Genomic DNA, 21,713 nt, shown 5'->3' with positions numbered 1-21,713 from the left:
ATAAACAATTTCTTTTTTATGTACGATAATCGAACAGTATATATATATATATATATATATATATATATATATATATATATATATATATATATATATATATGTGTGTGTGTGTGTGTGTGTGTGTGTGTGTATGGAGAGAGAGTATAGCTTCCTTCCATTGAACTAAGAATGGCCATGTTTCAGACATTTGCATTCATCTTAGACTGTGCCAGTCTCACATTGCCTCTAAAACAATGTTTAAGTATACAATATAGTCAGCATATGAAAAGCCACTGTCTCAAGCTTGACGTTTGCAGGACGAAGACACGATTGTCATCTAAGTAAAATGAAGCATTGTTTAAAGATATCCTGCTGTAAAAACTATATTAGAATCTATCAAATTCAAATGAAGGAATATAGAAGGATGCGGGTGTGATTGCACGAACGATTGTTTCAAAGATAGACCAACTATTCAAACAACCATAATGTATCGCTTTTTCCGGCGTATCTGTCCAAAAACACTCGCTGCTGCTTGCGACTAGGGCGACTGAAATACTTTCACAAATATTGTTTTTGTAACGAAAGTATCTTCAATGCAACTGCATCCAGTGTCTCAACACTCAATTTGCATTTTATAAAAAGTTGCGAACGAAACTGCAGGCAACTTGATAACGGTATCAACGTTACAACAACACCAATATACTCAGACAGGTTATAGACATATAATCAGTACGATAAATAAATCGAACAACAGACGAGACCAATCACTTGCAGTATTCACTTACCCTCGGGTTTGCTTGTACCCCCTGACCCTCAAGATTTTAAAAGCGAAATGCATCCTGGATATTAAAAAAATGCACAAAGCAGTCATTTCCATCATTCACAAAACATAGTCATTTTCATTTTTCACAAAACCGGAATAATTTAACCTTTATAGGGACCAAACAAACAGGTTACGAATTATAAATGGAAGAAATGACTCATTTTTTTAAAATTATTGGATATCCTTGACGCTTTTTGTCTATGCAATTTGTGGTAGGGTAAAAACAAACGGGAATCGCATGCTATAAGTAGCATTTACCGGTACTGAAGCTACTCGGCCATACGTGCAATCCCAAAATAGTACGGAACAAATTCGAGGGAATGAACTCTTTCCACAAGAGGACACATGGGTTACACAAGCGAAATATAACACACACATACAATGCATTTCTATTTAGAAATGTCAGGCATAGACATGAAGTTATAAAGTGACAACTAAATACCAACAAGAATTTTTTTTATATGAATTAACATGAATGATGCTGTACCAATAATTATGATATGACCTTGACATTGCTGCAGGGAAAGTACATTTAATCCGTCCTTCGGACAGGCAATCGGACTATCGCTCGGCCATTCCCGTCAAGTTGAGAAATAACTTTTGATGTAGTTGTGGGCATGTACATAAATTGAATGCTTTCTGGCGATTAGCTTCTGCTGAAGTGTACCAAACATGTTTTGAAAAATAAGGCGGACAAAGCATTTCCCTTCTACTTCGCCCGATTAAACTTGGCTTTTACCTAGATTTAGAAACTAAATAAATTGATTACAGGTTTTACCGAAAATGACGGGTTCTTTTTATTAAAAAAAGACATTTAGGCATACATTTATTTAACAATCACTGCATGAAATGCAACGAAGCTTTACCTGCTTTCAATGCAAACGATGAAATATGCTTCATTTTTTTATATAAAAAGAATTATTCCTTTTCTACCATTGTCTTGTAACACTGGACAACAAATTTTTACAAAAGTCATGTTACTGAAATAAAATTAGTCAATTCTTATCAATTTTTATGTGCTGAACACGAATATGACAGTCAAATTGCAAAATTGGCTCTAGTTTTTTTGTAATCTGCAAGAAATTAATGTTTACATAACGAAATGCATTCCAATAGTAAAAGGTCAACTGTAATAGCCTACCTATAAAAAATCAAGTCATTGACTACATCTTAGATTTCTTCGCCTGTCTCTTGTATAGCTGTTCGGGAGCATCTCTGAGGAGTGTCCAGCAGTAGTCAGCCAGCATTGTAGTGGACCATTTTCCCTGGTATCTTTGTTCCATTGTTGCGATATCTTGATGAAAACGTTCGCCGTGTTCATCACTAACAATACCACAGTTGCTAGGAAAGAAATCCAAATGGGAATGAAGGAAGTGAATCTTTAGAGACATATTGCAGCCAAGTTTCTTATACTTCATCAACATGTCTTCTACTAGTTCCTTATAGTTTTCTGCCCTAACATTTCCTAGGAAGTTTGTAGAAACTAGGCGAAAAGCATTCCATGCTTGTTTCGCGTCACCTTCCAGCAAGTTGTTGAACCGGTCATCTTTGAAAAGCTCTCGAATCTGAGGACCCACAAAAACTCCCTCTTTAATGTTTGCTTCGCTGAGTCGAGGGAATTTTTCATGCAGGTATCGGAATGCTGGCAAAGTCCGGTCAATGGCTTTCACGAAGTTCTTCATCAAACCTAGTTTGATGTGAAGGGGTGGTAGCAAGATTTTCTGAGCCTCAACCAGAGCTGGGTGTTGGATATTCTTCTCTCCAATGGCTACATTCTGCCTGTGAGTCCATTCCTTCCTCATGTAGTGCATTTCCCTTGCTCGGCTATCCCACTCGCATAAGAAACACATGTATTTTGTATATCCTTGCTGCAGTCCCATTAAAAGGGCAACTACCTTCAAATCACCACAGAGGTGCCAGCTGTACTTGTTATACTCAATGGAATTCAGTAGCTGCCTTAAGTTATCGTATGTCTCTTTCATGTGGACAGCATACGCTACTGGAATAGATGGAAGAATGTTTCCATTGTGCAAAAGCACAGCCTTGAGACTCAGTTTCGAAGAGTCCACAAATAGTCTCCATTCTTGTGGGTCATGAGTGATTTTTAAAGCATTCATGAGGCCCTCAATATCGGAACAGAATATCAGATTACTTTCCTTTCTGAAGAAAGGCTCCAATTGCTGGTGGCGCTTTCGATATGCAGTAATTGTGACATCTTCTTCTAGAAGATTCCATTGTTGGAGTCTTGATCCTAGCAATTCTGCCTTGTTCTTTGATAAGTCCAAATCACGAATCAGGTCATTTAGTTCTTCCTGTGTTATTCTGTGTGGGGTTGATGATGCACCACAGTGAGAATCTGGATCACTGCATGCTGATGGACCAGGAGAAGAACAGGTCGACTCACCTTTGTCTTCGTCAGATGAATCAAGAGAATATTCTGCTGGAGGTTCTGGAATAGGAAGTCCCTCACCATGTGGAACTGGTCTCAATGCAGACGGAATGTTTGGGTAGACTATTCTCGACTTCTTTCGCTTCGTTATTCCGCCGGAAAGAGGAGGAACCAAGCAGAAGTAACAGTCATTTAGGTGGTTGCTTGGCTCTCTCCACACCATTGGGACTGCAAACGGCATTGATGACCTTTTGCAATTCAACCACTGTGAAAGCTGTGTTGTACATGTAGCACAGCATATATGCGGAGCCCAAGGCTTGTCTTGGTCACCAACCTTGCATCCGAAGTAAAGATGATATGCCTTCTTCACTTGAGAATTGATACTTTTCTTCTGGTTGGCAAATGTCACTTCCCCACAAATATAGCAAAAATTGTCCGCGGTATTAACACACTTTCGAGGCATTACTGTTCTTTATTGTACGTAAATGGATAAAATAATAAGTTTTATGTAACAGTAGCTTGAACTGTCTCGCACAACGTCTAAAATATTTTAAATGCTGAACCTATCTGATTGGGCTTTATATAGTACACTGCTTACGTCAGCTTCAGCAGCCGCCTGGCATTAGTATAATAGGCCTACACATGTATAGTACACTGCTGACGTCAACTTACTTCAGCAGCCGCATGGCATTAGTATTGCATTGCATCAGAAAATGATGCAATCAACTGTGGATGATGTGAGCATGATGGTATTATGCAATGTTACATCATTATTCCGGATGTTGCTGCAGTCCTACTGGAGAAATTTACACAGTGAAACATAGAAAATGAGGTATATGAATATCTTCAAAACGAGAGCCAATACAAATTTTTCACGGTTATATTCGTGTTCGGCACACCAAAATACTACAGATTAGGGCCTTTTCAAGTCAGTAATGATTTCACTGTTGACCAGTGTAATTTATATACGCGATAAAGATGTTATTATATATGTATCTTCTGTTATCCTATATTAGAATATGCATTTTTTGTATTCAGACGTGATTACCTTCCTAAATATGTTAGCATTTGTTTGACTTTTCAAATTTTACTAATATGTTTTACTCGACACTACATACATACATATATACATACATACATACATACATACATACATACAAAAAGACAAATAGACTGCTGAGGGTAAAATATATAATTACAAACTCGCCTTGATACAGAGACGAAAAATCACGACAGAGTAACTGTCATTTCGATCAAACAATATAATGCGATATCATTCACAACCGTACCAGTCTACGTTGGTATTCATCGAAAGATAGATAGATAGATAGATAGACAGACAGACAGACAGACGGACAGACAGATAGATAATTAATGCAACAGTCACTATTACTGTGAAAGGATAACTGATAATACAGTAACATTTATCATTCCCACATTTACAAGATCGGTTATTAAACCGGATTATAGATACAAGCATATGAAAGAGACGGTCTGGAAAATTAATGTAACACATGCGATACCATGATACATATTGCGAAAACATGTACACGACGTCCAGTCCACTTAGTTAATAATCGATTAGTGGATATACCATCATATATATATTGTAATGGAATATACAACACTACCATCATACACGCTTATTCAAGGATTTGTGTGTATGCTCTCATATATCATGAGATGGCGTATGCAACACTACCAGTCCAATTACTTATCCGAGGATTTCAGCATCATTATTTTGGCTTGGAAGCAATCTTGGTGTCTGCGTACATGTCATGGTAATAATACACATAATTAATGGACTGATGAGTATTAATTTGTATCAGTTTCTTATCAGTCGATAACAGGAATTCAAGATTGCGGCATCCAAGGCAGGAGGTCGCACACCTCTAACACTTTTAGCATTATTTTCTGTCTTGAAGCAACACAATTTGTGGGGACAACGTGTGTGCATCCATTCTAAACATGTGGCATACTTTAGGCATAAATATATCCAATGAGAAGAAGAGCACTTTGAAACTATTTTCGAGAAAAATCACAACACACACACACACACACACACAGAGTTTATTGCACGAAATCCTAATATTTAGCTATCTCCTTTTCTTTACAGATTATTGTAACCGGATTCGGATAAGGATATGTGCCATGTATTCTAATCTCATGGTGTTTGTTTTTGTAATCATATCATTATATGTTTTTTATCATATAGTGTTGTCTAATGTTGTAAAGCGCTTAGAGCTTCTGAAGATTAGGCGCTATACAAAGTCCTCATTATTATTATTATTATTACTATTATTATTAGGTGGAAAAATAAATTCGCGTTTTCATTCGAGATCACCTTACGACATCACTGAGAAACCAAGTCTTATCGATGATTATCCATTCTTTTGAATCACAAAAGGACTGCGTTTGAAAGCATTGCCATTTTCTCTTACTCTTATAAAGCCTATTACAGAACCTATTATAGAGCCTACTATAAAGCCTATTATAGAGCTCGGACAAACAAAATACATTTATTAATTCAGACAAGACAATTATGTAATTCATCTTGCAATGTATGCAAACTGTAGATAACGTCAAAGGTTTACGTTTTAACACAGACACCTGCTCCATTCGCTGCTTCTATAATGTACAACGAAAATATTTGGCAGAGGCTTCAACTCAGGCTTTTTTAGTAGAAAAACTGCAAAGAACGCCAATACTTTTAACCGTCTATAGTATAGTATCATGGGTATGTACAGAAAGGTCACTAAAATGTCAGCCTTAGTCACGCGAAAAGTATGCCATCCTAATATGCCAATACGACGCATCTGACAAAAGTTTGCACCGTAGATATCAATGATGTATATTGTCAGTATCTCACATTATGACATACATGCAATAATTCATAGCCTGACATACCTGCTATATCTCACAGCATGACATACTCGCAATATCTCACAGCCTGACATACGTGCAATATCTCACAGCCTGACATACCTGCAATATCTCACAGCATGACATACGTGCAGTATCTCACAGCCTGACAAACATGCAATGGCTCACACCTCGACATGCATGCAATATCTTTCAGTCTTAGGAACAAACACTTAGAATTTTCGACCATCTCTCAGTCGTATTGCCTAAGAAACCTTGCTCAGAAAACACGATATTTATTATATTAAGAAGTTTTCCTTGTCGTATTTATAACCGAAGAACAATACAGAGGTGCACCAATAGTACAGTTGCTTAGAGCGTCAGACTCATAACCCATCGATCACAGGTTTGATATGAGCACAGGCGAGTGTTTGGGAAAGGCCCTTAACTCCTATTCCCTATGAAAGTTACGTGCGCTCTATGTATCTCTGTTTGGTGGGAAACGGATTGAGATGCAGTGAGATATGACGGACAGATAAATGGACAAATGTTGACAAATGAAAAACAAATAATGTATAGCATGGCAGTCGATTGTAATACATTCAATATTTGTGCTATTTTTTGTTTGTTTGTTGTTTGTTTTGTTTTTGTTCGTGTGTTTGCTTTCTTGTTCGCATCATCCAGCTTTTTGAAATCGTTGCTTTTGATTAGGAAGACATAGTTTCCATTCGAATCAATCAGGATTTAGGGGTAAATTATTTCCAGTTTGATGGTCGTTGCCTCCCGTTATTGCTTCCTGCTGAATGATGAATAAACAAATGACAAAATAATTTAGCAATCGATACTGAATCTGATTTCATTTCACCAGAAAAAGTAAAAAATCTCTATCTAACACGGAAGAAGATAATTGTTTACGACAGCACTGAATACCATGCAAAGTATCTGGGGAAAGACAATAACAATTTTTCAATCTGGGACGTAACACTTATGCAAGTTTTCAAGATAACTCAATAACATTAGGCGTAATAAAAAGTGGCGATATGGACTAAACAAACTGTATATTGGACACATGGGAAACTGTCATAAATGTCGACGTTTTGAAATGTGTCTCTATGGGCACAAAGGGAATTTAACAATAGGCAAGAAAAGAATTAACATTAGAACGACGCTATGAGAACAAGAGGAAATGCAATGTTCAAAATGTCCATAGGTTTAATATGAAAAGACGGTTCGGGCACAAAGGAAAGACAACATGCGTTATTTTCGGTATATTTGTTTTACGATTTGTAGATATTCAACAATCTTAAAAAAAATTCTCATCCATTCTTGAAAATAGCACGAAGATCTGTATTCTCAATTTACAATGAACAATTCTAGTTATAAGTGTTTCAGTACAATGATGAGTCTATTAACAAAATATTCTGTCTTATATATATTTTTTGCAAATCATTTACTTGTTGCATTTTTGTGACGTGCAGCTTAGACAAGGTTCTGATAGTCCACACGTATTAGATAGTCGTGAGTGTGAAAAATATTTTGCTGATTTAGTTTTCTCTCTCAGCGCCTGTAAATTAAATACTCGAAAAAATGTTGCAATTTACATTGTTATATCAATCTTCAAAACGGTGCTCTGCATATATGTGCCTTCTTAGTGGTGAGGTTTTCCCGACACGCGAACAGTGAGGGAAAATTAGGTAATCATTCAGTTATTTCGGTATGACGGACCTCACGAGTCTAAGAAATTTGTTGTTGTTGTTGTTGTGGGGTTTAACGCCATTTTTCAGCACGATAGGCTATACATGGCGCCCAGTATTAATGGTGGAGGAAGAACCCGGAAAACCCCGGGCAGAACCACCGACCCACGAGAAGCTACTGGCAAGCTTTCTCACGTGCCCACATTGGCTGAATCTTAGACTCGAACCGCCGCAGACAGAGGTGAGATGGCAGTGATCCGTAACGAAGAGCGCTTTAGACCACTCGGCCACTCGGTGCCCCTCTAAGAAATTTGCAATACCAACGGGTTTCAAGCACGTCTGACTTAAAAATGATAGTTGTTCAAATGGTTATATACATATATTTAGATAGATAGATAGATAGATAGATAGATAGATAGATAGATAGATAACATAACTAAAGATCATGTTCAATAAAAGAACGTTATCTATACTAATGAAAGTTTATAATTAAATTGACGTACTCAGTCATTCTATCTGAATATATCGATATTTCAAGTCCCAGTTACTTGTACTAATGCTTGTTTAGAATGTGACGAAATAACGCATGGTACGAAATATTACGTAACACGAGGAAAGAGTTCTGTAACAATGACAATATAACAATACTTCATTGCAAAAGACTTAACATATAATCATAAATTCACGTTATAATGACAACATATTTCAATATTTGTTTAAAAAATGTAAATTAATGTTTTATGCCATGTTTCTCAGATAGAAAATAGAAACTATATTGAACACAAAATATATTGAATATTCTAGATTAGACAGTAACATCTCAAATCGCTGAGTCGTATTATCATATTTCTAGATTTGACAGTAACATCTCAAATCACGGTGTATTATTATTATGAAGCGGACAATGAAAGGAATGACCCTGAAAGTAACAGCAGACATTTATCAACTCGTGCAGAGCTGTCAATAGTGATATTTATTAAGGCTTACATTTTTCAAAACAACATACGTTTCTTTGCAAAACATTACCAAGGTCATAACGCATTATCTAATCATAAGGGGTCGGCTATCGATTACTAAAAGATGCCAACGTCCTTTTCTTCTAGGGAAAAAATCGTGCCAGTCTAAAAAATTTCTCTACAAATACATGTTATGTTAGTGGTATTTAGTGATAAAACGTGCTGGAGAGAAAAAAGTTCATAAATAATTACAGTCATGTTTGTCTTTGTCGAGACAATTTCTATTTTATTTGTCATTTTAAGTCATTTATGTTTTATACCAAGATATTATTTCCTAATTCAAAAGTCACAAATGGTGGAGCTGATATCGAAAGAAAGAAAGAAAAAAGAAAAGAGAAACCAACAAGAGACAGATTTAATTCACAGCGGAAGCTGCCGTTGTCATGACGACAGAGTTCTATAGCATACTTGATCAAGGCGATGCTTCTTGCGCCAACAAGCCGATTAAAAGGATAGCAATTGGCGAATCATCGTCACTTTTTGGTGCGAGTTGAATAACTTCGATTAGCACCGATGCGATCTGATTTGGGTCCCTTAATTTTCATGAACTCAGTCTGGTTGCCTCAGTCCGGTGTCTAAGTTATGTTGTCCTCGCGTCAGAAAACACATTTTCATGGGAAGCAACCATTGCTGTCTTGAACTGTGCCTGACGGAGTTGTATTTAAGTCAGACAACAACCACGACGACCATGAGAGAGAGAGAGAGAGAGAGAGAGAGAGAGAGAGAGCAACAACAACAGAGATACAATAAAAAGAACGTCACTCATAAAGCAACTTGGATTAAACATACAAAACAGAGACAGACAGACAAAATGACAGACTTTCAATGTCTTGTTACTTGGTCTCTGATTATCAGTGATTGTGTTTTATATATGTATCAAAGTTTGTTTTTTATTACGATAATTGTCCATAGCAACACGGATATTACGCTATTATTTTCAATAGGTGTCATGGAAAGTTTTTAAGCGACACCTGAGAGGACACAAACAGAAACATTGGTCAATGGATAGTTAACTGGGCGGTCCAATCTATATTATTTTAGACAGCCCCATCCAGGCAACTATCCATTGGCAGATACTCTTAATCTCACTTGAATCGAGCCTCCGTGGTATATGGCCCTATATTGTATCAACCAATAAAAGCCCAAAAAGGTTAAAAGAAAAGACCCGAAAAGAAACTATTCGTTAAAGTTGTGTGCCACAGAGAACTTTTCCAAATTAGAACTTGCAAAAGTTAAAAGTTATCCTTATACAAAAAAATCAATTACTTATTGTTTCATATAACATTAATCAAATTTATGTATGCAGCAATATTATCAAATACTTTTGTTTTTATTTTCTTACGCGCAGAAAAACAATTGTACTTTGGATCGACAGGTCGCTCCACCGCTCCAGTTACAATCTTCGTATTAAAGCGCAGTGTATACAAAACAATAGCACATGACTAGAAACGCTCAAGGTGCAATACTAACAACAGGTAACAATTGCAACTGCTAGATTTCGTTGTGTTGCAAGAGAGCAGATATATATATATATATATATATATATATATATATATATATATATATATATATATATATATATTATTCATTCATTCTACTGGGATAAGTATTTAGGATTTGATAAAACATTATAAGACTGAATGACGTATACACAGAATGTGAGGAGATAACAGTGCATGATGAATAATAGTGTACGTGCCAAATTTGCAAACAATATTGTAAAAACAATGGCTTATTTTGATTCGAATGGGAAAGAGAACGTCTGATGAGAAAGATAATCCTTATCGGGTTTGCACCGAGACCAGGAAATCGATATAGCCCTAAAAATAATTCTTATTTTTGTACATATAATAATAGTTAGTCTTGGTTCTGATTCCTGTCACACCAAGACCAACGTTTTGTTGCCTCGGCAATTCCACAGATAGCATCAACAAACAGTCGGATATCCTTTGGCTATTTCATCTCGCAGCTGTTGCTCCACTTCAGTTATTTTAACTAGGTTGGTAACTTTTAAGGGTCAAGCATAGTTCTTCCATTAATAATACAATTAGGTAGTACGGACGCATGACAGACCATGTTACATTATGTATGCAACAATCCATCAGTCATGATATATATATATATATATATATATATATATATATATATATATATATATATATATATATATATATATATAGGTCCTGACGACAGTGTTTTTAATTTAAAAAATTACACTTTTCATTAGGATAATTGTCTTTTATCGGCTTACATTTGCAACGAGGAAATATTTTACACGCTTCCACATATGATGTCGGCTATCAAATATTGTATTTGGTCCCACCACAATCAGCCTTCATTTCTGTAACTCTGATCGCAAGTAAAATAAGAGTTCATTTTAAACATATGATTACAAACGAATAGGCGGATACTGGGCTTTTCTGTGCCGGTGTCTGATTTTGAGAAGGGTGTGGTTATTCTTTTTGCTTGAAACGGACAATAAAAATTGATCTTACAAGGCAAATTTAAGCTGAACCCTGCCTCCAAATGCCGCCTTATTCGTCCGTGCAAACGGATATACATATTTAAATTGAATGATGTGTAAATAATAGCATAGAAATGGATAGACTAAAAAGAAGAGTATGTAGTCCTCTCCTGCCTGTATTGAATGTATAGCTAAGTTGTAAACTTTATGAGTTGGACAGTCTGCATGACGGAAGTCGGTGAGAAATTATATGATGACCCGATGATGAAACACGGCAGCCCGTTAATGTGACAAGATCACATATCATGTGTTTGACGCCCCTCGGGCGATGCGTCGTAGGGTTCGTCTCAAAATGTAACTATGGAAAAAAGACGCGAAGGGGGTGGTGTCTTAATGTAGTATACTCAATGATTTTGCTGGATAAAAATAGAGAAAATACAACGCTAATGTTACTGCGATTACAAAATGAAACAAATCTTTTCCAACGTAGTTTTAAAACTCTATTTCAATGTTTTATCAGATAATGAATTCTTGCACGACCTTATATGAAACAATGTGGAAATAAAATATGCATTCTGACTTTTGGATCCGAATTTCTGTGTTGGAAGAAAGGAAAATAATCCTTGTGATTGAAATCTACGTTTATGGTCTCAGTCAAAGGATGGAGATAATGCATTTTAAGCCTCCAGAACTTGACCTAAAATTGGATGTTTGTAATTAGAAAAATGAAGAAAGTATGCAGACAAATGCGGCAACAAGTGCGACACAAATATTTGCGAGAGAGAGAGAGAGAGAGAGAGAGAGAGAGAGAGAGTTTGTGTGCATATGTGATTTGGACTTTTAACGTAGCTTTAACAATTTTTCAGTCACATCTCTACGATGTATGCAGTGTAGAAGTCGTATAGTGATGTCTAGCACTGGGGCATCATGCCACATACATATAGCATCATGTTCCACCCAGTCACATTATCCTGACACCAGGCCGACTAATTCTAACAATAACCTCTTATTGCTGAGCGCTTAGCGAGGCAGCTGTTAATCTATTCTTTTTAAAAAAAGTATTTGGTATGACTCTGTCGGGGTTCGAACCCTTGAACTCCCGCATCGGAGGCGGACGCTCAAGCCACTATGCCACCGGAGCGGTCAGAGAGAGAGAGAGAGAGTCTCTGCGTGTGTTATCACTGTTACATCTGCTTTAAATGTTTGTTGTCTACATATAAGCAGCTGTGTATATTGAGTTTTAAACAGCGCGCAGAAATATAACTGCAAAAAGTAAAGAAACACCAAGGTGGTGAAACCATTTTTACGTTATAGATTGTATCTTTATTTTAAGTTTATGAGACGGTCCCCAAGAAACCACCTTTCCGTTCGTAACGGCAAGTGTACGTTTAATGGATAACTGCCTGTAAGGTGAATCACTGGTAAGCAATTCACCTTACATTAGTGATAAAGGAATAGAGGTACACATTCCTAATGTTGTACAAAGGTAAGTTTTGCATTTACTTTATTGCATTTGCTTCCTTTTGCAACTAATTTTAATCTTTTGTAGTACATACTTGACAGGAAAGCTTTTTTTCTGATACAGGAGGAAACGTTTTTGTGTTTTTGTTTTGTTTTAAAACATTTTCATCTTTTTTCGTTCTACGTAATATATAAAAACAACATGAGGAAGATTTATAATTCTGAGAGAGAGAGAGAAAGAAAGAGTCTTATTTGTAGATAATTTGAGAACGCACACACACACACACACACACACACACACACCTCCGCCTGAAAGCATGGGGTTTCTTCAATCCCGAACAACTCAAAATAATTGTAAAATGTATATTCTCTATTAGAATTTTCCATCCCTGCTATATCATTAGTTTCTTAACATGTTTTATATTTTTCATGTCAGACTTCCAATTCAACGCTTAATTTATGATATTATCATGTCAGACTTCCAATTTAACGCTTAATTTATGATATTACCATTTTGGATCTACTTTTTTCCCCAGATTCTCATTCTTCCCACTGGAAAATAGCATGACTATCAAGATAGCTAGTATCCATGACGTAGTTAAGGTGATACGTTAGAGTACATAAAGTTGACTGGACGTCTCATGTACACTGGTTTAGCAGCACTTGAGCTACTTATCAAATATTATAAAGTTTATATTATAACCGTGGTTAAAGGTTAAATCATTCATTTGTTTAGTTTATTAATACAAAAAAATATAAATTCTATGAATTAAAAGTGTTGAAATTTTAACTCCTGGCCTTATATGTTATAGTGTTTGTTTTGAAGAATTTTTTGTTCGTTATACAAATAAGTTGTACGTTTTTGAAGCGTACTCTTGGCCGCCCAAAGTGGAAGCGCCTAGTAGAAACAGGTACACTGACAGGACTCAGATCGCAGTTACTTTTCCAAAGTGGCCTCTACATTTCTTTCTCGTTACTGAACTTTCCATTGTGTCCAACTACTAATAAATTATATGCTAATCTAAAATATATTCAAACACCAACTCACGGTGAAGCTATAGTAATAGGTTATCCATCATTGTTTGAGAGCCTGGACTGCAAACAAAGCAATGTGCACTGGATTACAGATTTCACTACTGGATAAGTATGAAAGACCCCATTTCTCACTGTGTACTTTCGCCAATTATACTCAGACAACAATATCATAATTTTCATATTCTAAAGAATAAACAATTACCTTTAAATCAATACTCTGCAAAAATATATTTAACTCGTATATCACCATCTCAAAGAGAGAGGGAAACATTTTCTAAAAAATAGACTGGATATACATTGGTGGGCACTGAACCGGAAGTAATAAGTGTGACCTTTGTCGAGTAGATGTTTTTTTTGGTGTTAATTTAGAGCTTATATAGCTTCTTGGTCACTGCGTCGTTCATGACTTTATATGAACACAGCAGAAACTATATGTATTGTAAGTAATGCTTACTTATATGAATACCCACGTAAGATTGTTGTAAATACAAATAGGTATCAGCAGTTAATCAAATGCACCAGAACAAACAATTTATTGCTATTTTGTTTTCAAAACTTAAACAAATATTTACGTCAAATAGATCGAAGTATTGTTTTAATTATTCCCCTAAACATGCAGTTGTTACCGTTGAAACTACGCATTCGTAACATCAGTAATCAGTGTTACTTGAATGGATGATCAATCTGGTGTGAAGACACACATGCATATGATAACAAGTACATCGACGGGTGCTGCTTTAAAATTTTTTTCAATGTTTTCTATGTCGTCAATTTCTACTAACATTTAAGAAACTAAAAAAGAATTGTTGCTTAAGTAACCGTTAATTAAAATGTTTGAGCTATTTGTAATTACAGGAATGTAATATATGTTCTCATATCAGTTAAAAGTAATTAAAAAATATAATTACAGTACTGTAATCTATGTACTCCTATCAATTAAAATTAATTATAATCTATCATTTGGCAAAATTCACGGTGTAACAACCTAGAAGGGCACGAAAACCAAAATACAAAATTGAAAAAAAGCAACACGTGTTAAAAAACTTCTTAATGGGGCTTATTAAGCATTTTGGTTTAGAATTCCGACAAAAAATGATCTATATACAATAAAAGACCAATCTTACAGCCAGCAACATCATGCAAATTTATTTGTTTTGTATTAACATACACGCCAGTGAAGCGCAATGTAGCAAAGTGATAGGCTTACATAAAATACAATATACTTTTTGCCACTCAATATGACGAATGTCAATGTTGATGAGTGCGTGACTGCCCTTGGCGAAGTCAGACAGGAAGAAACAATTAAGACAAACGATATTAGGGTAAGCCTATAATCAGATAAATAGGAATGTAATATAGTACAGGAAAAGGAGTAATTTTGATGCATATTCAGCCATTGGTATTTGAAATAGAATCAGGATGTAAATTTCTCAAAAACTAATAGCAAAGATGTCCCATATTTCACGTGCACCGTAACAGATAAAGTGTCAATCTAATTTTTTTTCAGGTTACACGTGGTGCTTATGGGTACAGTAATCTCTTAGTGACTGTACCGAAGCTAATACACGTGCGTCTACATTTACACTGGTTGTCAGTCGAGACTTGTTGATAACCCTTTTGGTCCAACTGAGACTTATTGATCACCCTTTTGGTCCAGTCGAGACTTGTTGATCACCCTTTTGATCCAGTCGAGACTTGTTGATCACCCTTTTGGTCCAGTCGAGACTTGTTGATCACCCTTTTGGTCCAGTCGAGACTTGTTGATCACCCTTTTGATCCAGTCGAGACTTGTTGATCACCCTTTTGGTCCAGTCGAGACTTGTTGATCACCCTTTTGGTCCAAACGAGACTTGTTGATCACCCTTTTGGTCCAAACGAGACTTGTTGATCACCCTTTTGGTCCAGTCGAGACTTGTTGATCACCCTTTTGGTCCAGTCGAGACTTGTTGATCACCCTTTTGATCCAGTCGAGACTTGTTGATCACCCTTTTGATCCAGTCGAGACTTGTTGATCACCCTTTTGGTCCAGTCGAGACTTGTTGTTCACCCTTTTGGTCCAAACGAGACTTGTTGATCACCATTTTGGTCCAGTCGAGACTTGTTGATCTCCCGTTTGGTCCATTCCATTTTTATTTATCTTCTTAGTCATCTTGGTCATAGTGCACTTTGTAATTGTTTAATTAATAAAAAGTTAATCTCTTTATCTGCCCCATTCAACATTAACAGGTGTTTAATCGAACTATATGTCCAAATCATTTTAAAATACGTAAACAAGCCAATGCAGTAAAGTAAATACAACGAAACCCTACTGCTCATGTAAGATTAGTATCTTCTACCAGTAAACACAACAAAGGAAAATATGAATGGCGTTCTTCATTTGATGAAAAAGAAACTAATGCATAATTTACTCTGCCATATCACATACCTTAATTTACAATAGACCGCTACGGTTTCCTAAGTGAATAGAGTGACCGTCTCGGAAAGTCATTAGAGTGACCGCCTCGGATGTGGGAGGTCGCGGGTTTGAATCCCGTCAGAGTCATACCAAAGACTTATAAAAATGGCACCAGCAGCTGCCTCGCTAGTCTCTCAGTATTTACAGTTAGTGTTAGGACTGGTCAGCCTGGTGTCAGGATAAAATGGCTGGGTGGGACATCATGCTACATGTCTGCGGCATGATGTCATAGTGCTAGACATCACTATTAACTGCCACACTGCAGACATCATAGCGATATGACTGAAAAATTGTTAAATCTACTTTAAAAATCCAAATCACACACACACACACACACACACACACACAATTGCGAACACATTCGTTAACACGAAATGCATTGGAATCGGGCTGGCGGAAGGGGAAGAGGGCAGTGGCGTCAAGACTGTCCACTTTTCCCCCACAACACTCAGTGGTAGCCCAAAATGTCCATCAAAAAAACTATTATTATTGGGAGGAGGAGGATATGTTGCGAGGAGTAGGCGGGGTGGGAGGGGTGGGTTGGTGAGGTAGGATTTTATTCTAGGCCACTAGGACCTTTTCAGTTCGTTAAGCTAACCACTGTGCTACTAACCTCAGTTACCACAATTACTTAAATAAGGCACTAAGTTTCTTGTTTTGAAAACACGAAATATTGTCAAATCAAATACTGTTAACTTCTCAGAACCATAGCCACAAAGTCAATGGTGGGTAGAGGTGCTACTTCAGATCAGCGACAAGAAAAATATGAAATCCCCATTATGATACTACTCCGAATGATATCCCCAATAATATTTTTTTAAAGAGGCCGTTAAAATCAGCAAAAACAAAAAATTGTTCTTTTTATTAAGTCCACATATCCTTCTTTCTGGTACTGTTTTCTATTATGCCGACCAAAAAATGATATAGCGTATACAATCCCGTCCTAGAATGATATTCCATATATGTATGTAGTTAGTACTTATTAATGATTGTTCACATCAGTGTAACTGTATGGCAATAACAGAGACGCATCACTCTCTATGTATTGTCTACAATGGCTTGGGGGTGTATACATGGTTAGAACTTACATGCACAGCTCGGCAAAAATGACCTGTCCATTTGACCTTTCGGCAGAATATTTACGAGGGCCTTATGTATTTTCAAAGGCATTGAATCCTGCACCTTGCCTGCATGGTCTAAAGGTTTTGCACATTGCATGCATGTCACTAAAGGTTACCACGCCCTTGTCTTTAGAAGACTAACTTAAGGTCACTATGCCCTTGTCTTTAGAAGACAAACTTAAGGTCACTATGCCCTTGTCTTTAGAAGACAAACTTAAGGTCACTATGCCCTTGTCTTTAGAAGACAAACTTAAGGTCACTATGCCCTTGTTTTTAGAAGACTAACTTAAGGTCACTATGACTTGTCTTCGTTAGACTAGACTATTATGTATTCGAAACCAAGGTCAGATGAACATGTTATTTTTGTAGAGTTTAACAAAATATATATTTCGTACTGGGCCGTTGGCTATCATTTTCTTTTGTTGTACGTAAATGAACATAATTACAAATACGGGTTTAGCGTTTAGACGGTGAACACAGAAGGACTACTTCTTTTAAAATAAATCATGTCAGTGGTGGTGGTAATATTTTTTAGTTAAATTTGCTTTGCGTTTTTCTTTGGAGCTTAGCATATAAATACCATTATAATACAAAATATAAATTATTTGTTTCCCTCGTTATTTCCTTTTTTTTTGTTTTAAGTGATGACTTTTTTCTTGGCATATTTTCTTGAACTTTGCAGAAAAATATTTAAGTTGGAAAAAAGCAACCTTACCATGGATAGTGCCTTGATCATGAAAGAAATATCCATATTTATTTTATTAAATACATGCAATTTTGAGCAATTTTGTACCTGAATGGCTCATGGAATATAAAACAATTGTTTAGGTGTTTGGTTTTGTCGTTGTTGTTGTTATTATTGTTGTTGTTTTCATGTTTAAAAGGAGAAGATTTATTTTACTTTATCTCACATTGGCTGTTGAAAGAGAGTTCTAGCATTTATTTATCTTCACGTTGATTTTCTTTCATTTTCCTCCACCCGATATCTCGTTTCTAGGCAGAACTATATTTCCCTAACTGAATTCTTAATTGCACCATTGGTTGATACATTGTGATTGCGATCAATCGATTTTTAACAATTCAGTCTTTTCATAGTGTATTCCCTTTTTACTATAGTGATGTTCTGTAGCATTCTGATAGTCAAAATAGAATCTTTAAAATTTCAAAATTTCAGATTTATTTTTCTTGTTAAAAGAAAGAAAAATAGCAAGTTGAAAATTTAAATATTCCCAATACACCCACAAAACACGCACACGCACGCGGAAGTAAACTTTGCGTAATTTGAAATATAGTCATGTAACTACTTTTTGTGAAACTACTGCTTTTATATGAATTTTCTTGTCTTGTTCAAAGGTTCTCTTTTAAGGTTTCCTTTCTTATTGCCATGGTAACCGTTGATCTGTAGAGTCGTGGGTCAAAGTATTTCACCAAAACCTGTTACGAATAATATATGTCTTTTCGAGGGAAGGAAACAAAGCTGAATTCCAAAAAAGAATTCATGGCAGGGAGCATTTATGGTAAGAAAAATTCTCTAAAGGTCCAAATCTTTTGTGTACTACATTGACTTTAGTCAATCTGTTTTCTTGGCATTTTTGGTTCATATGTTTTTGCATGTGTTACATTTACTTTTCACTCCTCATGAACTTATCTGTATGGACAAACAAATATCAAATCTAGCTGAAATGTAAGTTTAGTATGTTTATATATATGCATCATACATATGCATTAGTTCTGTATTTTTGACGCTACAAACGGGCGGGACAGGGCTATTAATATGGAAGTGTGCATTGTATTAGATTTATATTTATAGCGCATTTTGACGAAATAAATTTTAGTATGCCATATTTACGTTGAAGTAAATTATTTATCTCCAAAATAAGAAACTGAAACACGTTGGCGATTTTACCACGGAAGTCAGAAGTACAAATATCGCGCATGGTCATATTGACTGACAGTTGGAGGGATGCATGATGATCGGAATGATAAAAAGATGGACTGGTACACAAACTGGTCGCTTGCTACCAAAATATGTTGACAGAAAAGTGGTAAAGAGTGTTTGGATCAGCGCGTTTATTTATGTAAAGCTAGAAATGAGGAGAAATATGGGTATGCGTGTTTGGTAAGTCAATTCTATATTATTGCCAGGAAAGCATCTATCTTTATGATAAAAAATACACATTCATTCAATTAATACCACAGGCTGTCCAGACATAAAGAAGTTATGGAACCAAAATAGCTCTACAAACGACTTAGCGAATGGATCGAATTCAGATGTCATTATTATCCACAGCGAAGACGGTCCATTTATCCACATACTCTGTCCCAACGACCTCCACTTGATTGGTCCAGCTTCGGTCACTTGTCTTAAAACTGGACAATGGAGTGATACAACGAAACCCTACTGCTCATGTAAGTCTTTAATCAAGAGTGTACTATGTCGCAGCCCATGCTTTCGATGATAAATGGAATTACAATAGAAAGACTCATTTTTCTTCCCAACCTGAACGTGCAATTAGGATAGTGTGTAATTTAAAAGAACACACGCATAAACTCTCTCTCTCTCACACATACACAACCACGCACACACACACACACAAACGCACACATACACACACATACACACACACACACACACACATATATATATATATATATATATATATATATATATATATATATATATATATATATATATATATATATATATATATATATATATATATATAAGAGAGAGAGAGAGAGAGGATGTGGGAGAGAGAGAATATATATCAATATACCAAAACACTTTGTTACAAATCAGAGAACTGACCAAACGCTTTCAAGATATGTATTTTCTTTTCTCAAGGCGTACAGCATAATGAAGTAACAGTTACAAATCCAACATAAAATAACAAACAAATATATAGGTACATGCCCTTTTTTTTTGTTAGTGAAACAAGAATGAATGAATCTAATAACACTTGCTTGTTTACGTTTTGCCACGAATATTCTTTTATGTTTAACTTGTCGTTGGATGGCTTATTTAACTGATTGATACGAAAGGTAGGCCGATAAATCAGCTCCGCTCTTGTAACGATATATTGACTGGCTTTTTGGGGGCAGATTTTGCCTATTCAGTTAAACCTCCCAAAAATGCAGACACTCTTGCCCACACACATCAGTGTATATTTATACATTCTACCGGTATTTCTCGCAGCTGTTGAGCTAACGTCGGCTGAAGGATTCTTTTGGCAATATGTACATACTATTTACGGATCAAGTCCTTTGTTATGTGACTTGTAAAACTACGTGGAATAGCATGACCCTCTGTAATGTGGCCATTTTGAATTTCGCGCTAGATATGGCTGTTAGAAAGAAAAAAAAAAACTACCTGAAAGTGTCTAAACTAAACGCAGATGTGTTCCGGAAAGATACGCACGCAGCAAAAGTGCACATTTTAACGAACAGGTGACATCCCCACCCATATATCGTTCATCTGTATTAACACAGATTTATGGGGGTTTATTTATCAGACTAATGCGAAGGAAACGTAACAGGTTACGGCAATGGCGCTGATTTACGGCTAACCGAAATTTTGTTCCGGATGACATCTACTGTACTGTTACAATCCAGAGCGAAATCAAAAACGTGCTTGTCACAAGAATAATGAAATTATATCAATGTATGTACATAATAAATTGTAACATCTCATCAGGCTACTGAATATATGTTTATTTAAAGCACGTTTAAAAACTGTCAAAACTAAGCATTGTACACAATCTCTTGGAAGGTAAATCGGTCTAACAAATGTGCAAAGAGTAACATGCTCGAATCATTAAAAATAGAAACCCATTTCCCTTTTCATTTGTGCATTTATCTCGAAAGGTCAAAGCAGACGAGCACATATTTTATCATTCGAAATAAAATTTTAATCTCTAATACCAGTCAACATGTATTTGTTTTGCAGCCTCTAGTCAAAATGGTGTTCCACAATCTACCCTTTTACTGACTGGAATACTTGCGGGGTGTGCAGCCTTAGTTCTGATAAGTGTCGCAGTCATAATTGTTAGTATCGTCTGCATGAAGAAGAAAAATCAAAGATCTTCAAGGTTATTCTCTTCTACATCTTTAATTGGTTGATGTTAAACTGTTTGACCTTTTGATAATACTTATATATATATATATATATATATATATATATATATATATATATATATATATATATATATATAGACACTGCTATAACTCGTCCTACTCTATTTCCTCATTTTCGTCATCCATCAACTTCCCTTTTTCTTCTCAACTTCATCCTTCATTTTGTCTATACTTTATTCTCCTTTGTCTCCATGTCACCGTTCTCTTTTCTTCCTCCTCTTTTTCTCCTCTACTTCCTCCTTTTTAATGCCACTACTGATATTACAGTCCTTTGTAATGC

At 35.9% G+C, this 21,713-nt stretch overlaps 1 protein-coding gene across 3 annotated transcripts in view; it reads left to right on the top strand.

Annotated features, from left to right (window-relative positions):
- Nucleotides 1-21,713, top strand: part of LOC149792878 (uncharacterized) — a 66,476-nt gene that overhangs the window by 39,414 nt on the left and 5,349 nt on the right. The window contains exons 1-4 of one of the 3 annotated variants that reach the window (XM_089966677.1): nt 12,640-12,713; nt 18,653-18,816; nt 19,499-19,708; nt 21,246-21,387. In XM_089966677.1, the coding sequence (XP_089822803.1) occupies nt 18,750-18,816; nt 19,499-19,708; nt 21,246-21,387 (419 nt within the window). In that variant the 5' untranslated portion in view covers nt 12,640-12,713; nt 18,653-18,749. Of the gene's footprint in view, nt 1-12,639; nt 12,714-18,652; nt 18,817-19,498; nt 19,709-21,245; nt 21,388-21,713 lie in introns of those variants that run through there. The other 2 variants (XM_089966676.1, XM_089966678.1) reach the window with 2 other exon arrangements.

This window comes from Sinohyriopsis cumingii, chromosome 8 (assembly GCF_028554795.1).
Source record: "Sinohyriopsis cumingii isolate HCF-2022 chromosome 8, ASM2855479v2, whole genome shotgun sequence".
NCBI lineage: Eukaryota > Metazoa > Mollusca > Bivalvia > Unionida > Unionidae > Sinohyriopsis > Sinohyriopsis cumingii.
Note: the sequence above shows the minus strand (reverse complement) of the source record. Positions and strands in the feature narration are given on the sequence as shown.